This window comes from Durio zibethinus, chromosome 22 (assembly GCF_047325235.1).
Source record: "Durio zibethinus cultivar Kanyao isolate XHJ-2024 chromosome 22, ASM4732523v1, whole genome shotgun sequence".
NCBI lineage: Eukaryota > Viridiplantae > Streptophyta > Magnoliopsida > Malvales > Malvaceae > Durio > Durio zibethinus.
Genome location: NC_143183.1, coordinates 5660778 through 5672463, shown reverse-complemented (window position 1 = coordinate 5672463; position 11686 = coordinate 5660778). Strand labels below are relative to the sequence as shown.

Sequence of the window (11686 nt, the reverse complement as noted above, 5' to 3'; positions counted from 1 at the left end):
TTTTAATTCTAAAAAACAGTGAGCTTTTAAAATATTTTTATTTTTACAAAAAAGGATTTTTTATGTTTAATTCAACTGAATATGTTAAATTTTATAAGCTTTCAATGTATTATGAAATTTTAATGTGTTTTTCTTTCTTATGTATATTTTGAAATAATAATATTAATTATAAATTTGATACTTCAAACATTTATATTCATATCTATTTTTTGCTAAATATTTTTTTATTTTCACAATTCTTGTCATATACAATTTTTATTAATTTTAAATTATATTATTTTTAATTTATTTTTATATTATATTATTATGTTATATTATTATATTAAATTTAATTAATTATAAGTAGAATAATACTATTTTTGTTATAAAAGAATAAAGGAATCTTCAATAATCAACTTGACAAAACTCAAAAGACTTGCACAACTTTGCATGCAACTTAAGGCTCATTTGGATTTTATTGATCCATCAGTTTAGTGCGTTTGAATCACTTTTTGCTTTAATCTCATTATCAATAAGTGTTTGAATAACAGTGAAATGGTATGATTGGATCATTTAACCCACACTTAAATGTACGGTTGATATTTATTTAAATTATTTAAATAAAATTTAATCAATTTTAAATTTTAAATTTTAAAACAAATTTAAACTCAAATTTAATATTATATCGATTCGAATTTGATTAATCATAAATAAAGTTTAACAAATTAGTAGACCTTAAATTAGACAATTTTATCCTCAAGTTAATATATTTCTTAAAATGCCCCTAATTTTAAAACTCTAACAATTTCAACATTTTTTGATCTTAATATATTTTTTAATTTAGAATATAGTCATTATTTATTAAATAAAAACTAAAGATTTTAAATATTAAATAACATTAATATATATACATTAATAATCAAATAATAAATAATAAAAATATTATTTGATATAAATATAATTTTACTAATTTTCAACTTGTTAATAAAATATTATTTGATATAAAATAATTTAATACTTTTTAATTACTTATTAATTTAAAAAATATCAAATATTTATTATAAATTTTATTATATACAAATTTTAATCTAATATTTTTATTGATCATTTTTTTAACTATATTATATTTCATTTAATCGTTATCATTGTATTTATATTTAAATAAATATTATTATTAATTTTAATTTTATTATTATAACATTTAATCTCACTATTATAATAATTTATCTTATCTTTGCTATTATTTTTAATTTCATGCACCTTAGTTTACATCAAACATTTAAGCACTGCTGTGAAAGAAGTCAGCCACGTGTATAAAGGAATAATAGCTGTTTATTCCTTTTAGGCATGAGAATTCCATAAAAGAGTTATAAAAAGTTTTTTAAGTAAAATTTTTGAAATTTTTTATTAAAAATCAGTAAATTAAATTTGATAAATTAAAAAATTTTATTATAGATTAAATTTATAAAATTTGAAAAAATTTAAATAAATTTTAATATATTTATTAAATAAATATTTTTAATAAAAATATTAACAAAAATTTTAAAATTAAATAAATATGATTAAATTTAAATTATAAATAATTTTTTAAATAATTTTTTTACGCATTATTAATTTTTACATTTTAAATTTTTTTATTAAAATTTATATTTACTTATTTCTAATAAAAAATTTTATGAATTTTATCAATAAATTAAAGTTTTGTCTTTAGAATACTTGCTTTTTATGTTCAACAATGCAATCTGATTGAGCTGATTTTAATTTTTGCGAGGAGCTTGAAGTAGTCGTCTCAGTCTACAGCATGTTAAAACCATTTGGTTCGTTTCAACAAAAATATTGAAATAACATCATCACCACCCATGCTATATTTCAAAGCTGAATACTTTTCATCTTTTTTTTGCACAATAATAGTTGAATACTTTACCTTGCTATCAATATATGCAAATAACTTCAACAATGGTATTTCAATTTTAGGTACATCATATTACATCTGACAATTCATATATACGTATTTGTTTATCTTTATAATAAATACATATAAAATATAAAATTTATCGTATCATATTTCATATCGACACGTTAAACACGAATGATAAATTGTTAGACTCATATATGATTTTTGTTAAAATTTTAAATCGCATCATTTTTATTTTCATTTTTCATATCGTTTCATTATTTTACGTTTAAAATTGCCAAATTTACATAAAATAGAAGAAAATATTACTAGTGGCCATTGTAGACCAGATTGCATGTATAACCTGATAGCAGAAGCGTTTGAAACTTTTCTAACTACATTTGACAGAAAAATGTTGGAGAATGGTCTAGGAAAGGAAAATTCTCAATCCTCTACAGCATTCAAAAAAAAGGATGTAACAAGAGTTTCTATTGGAATTAAGGAATGGAGACTACCATCTCATGCTGCTAGCAGCTTTTAGACTCTAGAGGCTTGCTTTATATAATACTTTTAAAGCATTAGAAATCTCATCTGCTGTTGCTCTACCTTTAATACTGGTGATCAAAGGGCTATCGACCGGAACAATGTCGTCTCTCAGTTTCAGGTCAATTGTTCTAAGCAATCCTTCGGAACCCTTCGTCACGACTTCTTTCATGATCAAAGTCTTATGAGCTCCGGATATCAATTCTTCATAATCGGTGTCTCCAGTTTCACCAGCAATGACAAACATGTTTGCAACATTCAGTCTCCAACGCACGAAAAGGTACCTAATTAAATGAACAAATCACGATCCAAAAGTGATTATAACACCATGTAAAAGAGAATCAAAGTGATTTACATGAAGTCAACTTACAAAAACTGCAAAGCAAATGTTGAAAATGAATTAATTTTGTCATTGCATATAAGCACTATCTAAAAAAATGGCTAATAGAACGACCTGCAAAACATATAAAGACCATGGATGATTCAATTCCTGCCTAAATCAAGGGTCCACCTTGATAAACAAGTATCAAACTGTACAAAACAGTACCTCAGTGCCTGTGCTCGAGATGCAAAAAGAGGAACAACTTGCATTCTAGTTGAGTTCCTGCAATACATTGGATGGCAACGGAGACCTCGCATCCTAAGCTTCTGCCTCAAATCATCCACTTTCTTTACCTGTAAAAGCAAGCCACCATAAAATCCAGACAAGAAATGCAATTAATTCTTATGTTACCAGTAGTCAAATTGATATATTTACCTTACTGGGATCCTTTACAAAGTATGCACAACAATGGGCATTGCTTGATTTCACATCTTCCTCGATGGGGCTAGATGAAGATGTGGATTTTCCTTCTCCTTCAGGGTTCATCAACTTCCAAATTGTCTTCTTTAGACCCTCATAGCCCCAACGATAAGCAATATGAGATGCATAATCAGGATCAGGAAAAAGTTTTCCGTCTTCTTCTATGTAAGTACCAGGGTAATACACTTCACTGCCACTGCTACAGATCAGAGCATCAAAATTGTTTACTTGAATCTTTGCTGATTTCAAGAACTCTATTGTTTCTGAGACTGCCATAGCTGTTGATATAGCAAACCCTGTGACTCTTGCAGTTTGAGTGTCCATCCGAACAACCTTAATTATGTCTTGTACAATTTGAACCATCTTTTTCTCAGGGATCCCTTTGCTGTCATAGCAGTCAAGTGTTACAACAATCAATCTACGTCGCCTCCTCAAAATTGGATACTTGCTTGCCACATTTGCAAATTTCCTTCCCTCTGTGTCTTTTGAGTTTGTTTCTGGCTTCTTTATCTTGCTTAGGACTCGTTTTACTTGGTCTTGCAGCTCAGGGTCACTAGCAGATGTAGCCACAGCGTCTAGGGAATCATTTATTGAAGATTTGTCTCCATCGATAGACAGCCTAAGAGACATGTCTTGCACGTCCTTAAGCGAGTCATTGAGAGATGATTCTTCAACAGCGATTTCATCCCCCGGTGTATCTGTTTGCCACTGAGGATATCTCATTCGACAAGCTGCCACCCTGGTCAAGTAAGTACGGCAGTGTTCAGGCCATGAATATAGGTGTATATTCTTCCAACCATTCTTTCTGCACTCATGCCATAAGTATTTCTCTGATACCAACTTAAGCAGGGCATCAGCAATTGCTTGCTGATCATGGGGATCCACAAGAAGGCCATTATTTAGTGCCTAAAATTCATAAAAAGAAATATCAGATTAGAACTAGTATAACATTTGAGTAAGTAAATGAATAGAAAGACGGAAATGAGGATATCAAAATTTATTTAACATTTTGAACAAATAGTTACCATAAAGTTTTTAGTTAGTTCTACTCAGCCTTTCAGGAGAAAAGTTTATGCTTGAAATCTCTGGCAAGTCTACCAAGCATTATCTTATAATTGGGAATATATTAATTGTTCTTACCTGCTGGATGTCAACTGGTCCACCATTTTTGGTAGCCACCATTGGAAGCCCATGAGCTGCTGCCTACGTTATATCAAATAAATAGAGATCCAAATTTTATTTCATCGTCTTAATAAGATGTCGTCTTGACAAATTCCAATCAATAGAAACCAACCTCTATCAAGGTAAGTCCAAAAGGCTCAACCAGAGCAGGATTTATGAAAACTCCCTACCATATTTACATCCAGTTAGTTAATTATAAAAATCAAACCACATGAAGCTAGCTCAACAAATATGAATCTAATTTTAACCTTTGTTTTTGCTGCAAGTCGATAAATATCTGGAACATCAGACTGTTTGTGATGCTTTGGATAGGCCACCAGCCCATAGAGGTCATACTTATCAATAAGTTTCAAAACTGTTATGAGCACACTAGCATTCCCTCCAGACATTTCATCAATATCATCTCTGTTTCCCATTATAAGTGTCTGCACAAAAAGCAATTAGTATTATCATACTTTCCTCCAATCTGTAAATCAAATTATTATACACACCAACTTACAAGATTAGCAAGCTCTCGTAAAGGACGACATTCTCCAAAGGCTTTCACGAGAGTGGTTATGTTCTTTTTTGGATCAGGTCTAGATAAGGCCAAGATCATTGGCTTGTGGGGATTTGTGAAAAACCTCATCACCTACCAAAAGTATTAGAAGAATCAATAACATCTATGCTAGGATTTCTGCACAATGATTGTATAACATAGTTGACCCACTTACTTCTGACCACATTGTCGGAATTGCCTTTGGAGATGACCCATCAGCACCACCAACGAGCGTGGCAAGTTCTCCATCAAGCTCAGGGGTATCTTCTTGAACTACAACACTACTGAAGTCCATGCCAGGAGGAATAACCTGCAAATAACTTGTACTTCAAAGCTAACAGCAGAGGTGCAAACAAAATGATTCAATATTGTCCAATTTGTCTTTTCAAACTTGTTACAGAATGTGAATTCATTCTAGTAGCTCCTAACTAATTTGATCCTTAGGTTAGTTCGCATAGAAAATCAAGTTATTTGTAGAAGAGGTAACAATATATTTCAACACAAGTGGAATAATGAAGTTCATGGATTATGTTTCAGAGGAAGAGCAACCTCGAACAGCCATGATATGGAAGCAGTAATCAATAAACAACAGCTCCAGATATAGGGGGAAAGCGAAAGGAAAAAGGAAAATGCATCCTTACCACCATCCTTGGCATATAGCGACCATGACAGTTTACTCCACGTCTAGCACGGGCACGTAAAACTTTTTCAAGCTTGACATCAAACCCGTCATAAAGGCCCCATTGCTCTTCAATCTCCTGCTTGGTACTAGTGATAACTAGTTCTGCAGCATCAAGGGAAAGTTCTTCTCCTTCAATTCTTCTCATAATCTTGTATGTTGAATTGATGTCTTCTTTTGACTGTCGTCCCTGTTTAAGCAGCTGCTCGAGCTTGTTTCTCCCAAGAGAGTGACCTGTTAAAACCATTGGGACATTTAAAGCACCTGAGAGAAGAGCAGCACTGTCCCCAGCATCAGCATAATGGCCATGGATAACATAAGGCCACACAGGTTGGCCCCCACCAATTTGTTCACCAAGAACTTTTGACATATTTAGAATATGAGCCAAAGCACCATCTACAAATTCCTGAACATAGGGCCACAGTAATTCTTTACGAAGGTACTTATCACGCGGACCAAAAGGAATCCTTATAATGTATGCTCCACTACTCTCACCATCATTGCCATCTCCATCTTCATCAGCAAGCGTTAGCATCTCTGTAGGTTCACCATAGCTCCAATCAACTTCCGGTGATGAGATTTGTCGAGTAAAAAGATCAACTCTATACACTCCTGACACCTTTGCAAGAGCCCTAGAAAGTTCTACCACATATTTGACCTGAGGATTATTTTATTTTCATAAAAACAGAAAATTAATGAAATAAGGCAAGAAATGTGATGCTATTGACCAAAAAAAAATATAGCGTTTACCTGTCCACCAGTGTCAGAATCTCGACCAAGCTCCATGTTATCTCCTCGGACTAAACCATGCAAACTGGTTACAAAGAAAAAATGCAAAGGTGCTTCAATTGAATTGTTAATGCAGAATTTCTTGTAGCAAATATGAGCAGAACTAAAACCAACTCTAAGAGGACATGATATTGTGACTAAACCGTGAATCTCCACATTGACTAAGATTTTAATTGAATAACTTAAAACCAGGTCACAGAAGGTTTAATTACAAAAGAATTTATGAAGTTACTATTTAATAAAATGCAAGCAAGTCATGCCACTTGGAGTAATCATGATGCTAATTTTCAGGCATGGTTATTCCATTTTACATTCTTTATGCTTCTCTAAATAATGAAATGAAAATTTTTCAAGAACTACAAAGAGGCTTTTCTTCATTGGAGTAAGGTAAAGCAGGCTTTTAATCATTTTAAATTGCAATTGCTTTCATTACTTAAGTATGCCTTTCCTTTCTCTTCCCTATATTCTGCTGCAATATTAAATAAAATACAGCACCAAAAATGATTTTATCTACTGCTGCATAGAATTTATTTATACAAACTACCTGACGAATTAGGCTTAAATTAATAGACAAATCTTGATAGGAGTTTAAGATTGATGGATATTAGGGAAAATGATACCTGATAAGGACAATGTAAAGTTTTTTTTCCTGTTTGTCATCTGACCACACTTCCAAGTTAGAAAAGTTTCGTTGGAATGTTTTCCTTGGGGTCTCAGCTTGCATCAACTCACCAAAAGCATCTCCCTTCTCTCCTTCTGACAAGTCTTCGGACAAGTCCTCGGTGGCATCCCTGCGCACTTGTTCTCGTTCCCATCTCCGCTTGGCCAATCGTTGCAGTTCTTCCCACTCCAACTATTTACGTTATAAGAACGAGATTTCAGTCCTCTAAATTTTTTAACTTTCAGTGAGTAAAAGCTCATTTCAAGTTTCTTGGCATTCAATCTATGGTAGAGGACTTAAGGGACAATGTCACACTTAAGAACTATTCTAGCAAAACTCCCACTGACCCACAAAATAGGAAGAAACACTTTCAGAATAGTCGATTCATAGACATAGCTATCAATAACAAGGAATTTGTTGAAATACGAGGTAACATATAGCTATACTGAACAAATATAAATATGCAAGCCGTAAATTGGACTGGACAATTCTGAAAGACAACCTGAATTACACATATATCCATTTACTTAGTAAATTTACCACTAAATTCAGTCATTTTATCAATCCTATAATTTTTTTTTAAATAAAACTTTTATTAGTGTTATTCATGGCTTCTTACTAACTTCATTACCAACTACATGTCAGTTTGATTTTATTGAGGCTCATTACACATATTTCTAAGGCTTTTTTCTGCATCATTATCAATCTAGGGCTACACAGCCCAAATAAAGCAAACAGAATCTAGATAACCAAATAGTAAGGCATAAAAAAAAAAAAAAAGCCAAACCAATTCAGGAATGCCAATTGCTCAAATGATTCACAATTTTCTTCTGTTTTGGGGCCACAAAACTATAGAAACAGAGAGAGTAATTACAGTCACCCACTTCTAAATGTAGGGAAGGCCAAAAAAACTATTAGCTTTTAACATCCCTCCAAGATGCTTACACGGACACACATAAAAAAAAAAAAAAACTATATTACCAGTTGCATAGGTTTATATTTATATAATTTTATCTTCATAAATACTTATGTATGCTTCTTTATTTATTCATGCACTTTTTTCTTCACAAGAACCACTAAGTACAAATGTACTTTGTACTGGATATATATTAATTTATACATGTCATTGAACATTTATGTTTTGAAACTAAGAAATGCTTGCCAAAATGCAAACAACTTCTTTAAAATTTCACATAACCCAATTTCAAATATACATAAACAGGTTCAAATTTCTAATGTGATGGATGCATAAATACATAGTTACATACACATAAACACAAAAATACAGGGGTAAGATAGAGGAGGATGACCTGCTTCTTTTTACGGGTGAGGTGCCAAATGCGCCAGCACATGTTCTCAAGCCTTGAACTACGTTCCCTGGTATTCCGGGTGGCAACAACCTTGATCCATGTTCTATGTAAATCAGTCTCATCAACACCTGTCACCACCTCCTCAACGAAGTACTTTGTTGGATTGAAATGACCCCTCTCTCTCAAATTCACCGTTGCTGGCTTTTGCTCCTCGATAGCTGCTGCTCCACTGTCCAATATTGCTTCCAAATACCCGTTTATCCACTCGTTCCCAGCCATTCTTTTCCTTCACTTTCTCAAAAAAAAAAAAAAGTTTCGATTTTCTACAGCTTTCTTGCCTCTTCTTGAGCTAAGAAAACATGGGTCTTTTTTGTTTTTGTTTGTTCCAATATCAAAGGAGTTCCGGCAAAATTACTTAGCAACACAACATGAAGGTTTTCTTTATGTTTCGTGTACAAGAAAAGTGTTTCTCTTTCTTTCTACTTAGAACCAAAAACAAAGTAAAAATCCAAAATTTTGCATTTGAATCTAAATTAAAAGCACTACAAAAAGAACATATATAGTCTTAAAAAAGAAAAGGAAAAACTTGAAGGGGTTTTGTCTTTGTTTCTACATTAAAAAGTAAAGGAAAGTGTTAAAAATTTTAGTGAAAAAGAAAAAGAAAGAAAGTTACGGTAATGGTGGGATACTGGTGTTGGTTGGAAAGAGTCCTATGAAAGAACAAAATGGGGGAAGGAAACCGTTACTAAACCAAAGAGCAGAGAAGATGACAGCAAGAGAAGAAAATAGAGGGGGTGAGGGGATAGGAAACACGTGGCCGAGAATCGTGGGGTCAAGGGACGATGACAGTTGTACAAAGATTTTGCATGTAAACAGAAAAGGTCAACATTCTGCTTCACGCTTGTGATGCAAAGATGTGGGTGGGTTTGTTTTGTGTTTCTATTGGCTCTTCACGTTTCAAGGATTTTTCGCTTCCCAATGCGAGGTTTGCCGCTCTTTAATTTTCGTTTGAAACTCCGAGATGTTTGGTGTAATTAATTTGGTCATCGTTTCCTTTCTTGATCAGTTGATAATTGATATACTGAATCAACAATTCTAATAGCATTTCATTTTTCCGTTCATTGGATTGAAACATTTCGTCTCAAGTTTATATAAACAATTCTCATAATATGCTATAAATTTTATTTCAATATTTCTATTGCTTAAAAATTATATAACTTCAATTCAAACTATCAAGACAGTCGAATGATATGTTGATAAAATTTTTAATTTTTAATTTTAGAATTTAAATTTTAATAAATTTAAATATAAAAAATAAATTATATATATATATGTTGAACTTTCGTTGTATTTTCGTATGAAATGGAACTAACACAAAGAACTTAATTTATGAAATAGAAAATAGTAAAAAAATCCTAGATATTTTTTTTGAATGTATCTTGATTAGAGTCACGTGACCTGCAATGCATCTAGCCTACCAATACTTGAACCAGAGATTGTTCATCACGTAAAAGCTTATCATCTTCTTTCTAATAAGAGCCCTTTGTCTTGCCATGTCATAACAAAAGGTGACAATTCGTGTTACTAGAAGTTGTATTCATGTCTATTATCTAATCCAATTTTTAATTTTATTTCTATTTTATATATCTTAATTTTTTTTATACAAAAAAAGTTACGGTCGACAAATATAAAAAAAAAATTACATGCGTTAAAATTTAAATATCAAATTTACTCGATATTATCTTTTAAAGATGATGATAAAAAATAATTGAATTAAATTTTGAGTTCATATAACTTAAATTCATTCATTTTAAAATAATTAACATCATTATAAATTTTTTTGTTATTAGTGATTAAAATTTATGATTCAAAAATATTTTGAGTTTAAATTTTAATATGATGATAATAAAAAAGATTTGGCTCTTCTATTGTAGTATACTGAACATATTTTATTTTATTATAATTTATCTGCTAATGTAATCAAATTATGTATATTGACAAGTTTGTTAAAAGTATTGATTTTATTAAAAAACCAATCAAGGTCAAAAGAGTCTTTTTTTTAATTATTAAAAAAAGAAAAAAATGATTGTAAACAATTAAATTAGAGGAGCAAAGCATGTGAATGTTGAGAATATGTTTTTTTTTTTATTTTTTTTTTTCTCATTGCATGATGCAAAAGTATGTGGCAATAGAAAGCCATCATCCAATCCAAGCTCTGTAGTATAAACACCAATATCCATGAACCAAACTTCATCTCTTGTTATCTATTTTTTTGCTTTAAATAGATGAATCCAGCTTTTCCACACAAGTAGCTTTCCAAATGTTGTTAGAATTGAGAGTTCTAAATTTTTTTTTCGATAAAGTTGAGTTCATTGAACCCGTGGTCCTCTCATCTAGTTTGCTTCCAAACAAAATAAAGATTGAGATTGCAAGTCTAGATAAGTTTATGATCTGTGTTATTCTTTATCTTTTAACCATCATTCAATTTTATTTTTATCCTTTTATTTGAAAATGTTTGCTAGGCCCAAAAAATTAAATCCACGAGTTAATTTGATAATTCATGTATTTGTATCATATAAAATATTAAAATTCATGTATTCATATCCGTATTTTATATAAAAATTACGTGTTATAATTCTTGACGATACGAAAATCTAAAATGTATTTTTTTAGTTTTTTTAAATTTATATATAACAATTATTATTATTAAAATTTTAACTCATGTTATTTTCATATTTTTTATTCGTATTATATTTATATCATATTATTCTATCATATTTTAAATTCATACTTTCTCTTCTGTTATTGGTTACCTATTTTTTTCAATCACAAATTGGCTTAAGCATTGGAGTGTGCTTTTGAGTCTTAACTTTGGCATCTCTTAGCCTTCTTCTCTTTCATAGGTTTGCCATGTTCACCAATTCAGCCTCCAATGGACTTTTAATTATCAAAACAAACATTAAATCAACAATGTTATAGAAAGAAACAAGTAGACATGCTTGCGCCTTGAAGGGGTTTTGATAATAATACTTAAAAGGCATTTAGTTTATAGATTTTTAGATTTTAAAAAAAAAAGTGATTTTGGGAAAAAAGGACATTAAAGGAGATTGAATGATTTTTGAAGTTGGTCAATTTTAAAAATGTAAAATTTTTGTATTGGTTAGAGAAATGTAAAATTAAATAATAATTTTTTACTATATCTTATATAAATATATAAAAGCTAAAGTCTTTAGTATAAAAGGAAATAATCCTGCATAGATAAGTTACATTTTTGACATATGGAATGTCATAGTTAAATGACATGTGTTA

General features: G+C 30.7%; 1 protein-coding gene across 1 annotated transcript; it reads right to left on the bottom strand.

Moving 5' to 3' along the window:
* Nucleotides 1–2176: 2176 nt before the first annotated feature.
* Nucleotides 2177–9151, bottom strand: LOC111307848 (putative sucrose-phosphate synthase 3). Its single transcript, XM_022906139.2, has 12 exons — nucleotides 8378–9151; nucleotides 7027–7259; nucleotides 6368–6431; nucleotides 5580–6275; nucleotides 5114–5248; nucleotides 4900–5031; nucleotides 4649–4825; nucleotides 4513–4566; nucleotides 4359–4421; nucleotides 3174–4124; nucleotides 2964–3091; nucleotides 2177–2700 (listed from the first exon to the last, which is right to left on the bottom strand). Exons 1-12 carry the CDS (start codon nucleotides 8654–8656, stop codon nucleotides 2418–2420), a joined length of 3195 nt encoding a protein of 1064 aa, XP_022761874.2. The 5' UTR covers nucleotides 8657–9151; the 3' UTR covers nucleotides 2177–2417.
* Between the last annotated feature and the right edge of the window lie 2535 nt (nucleotides 9152–11686).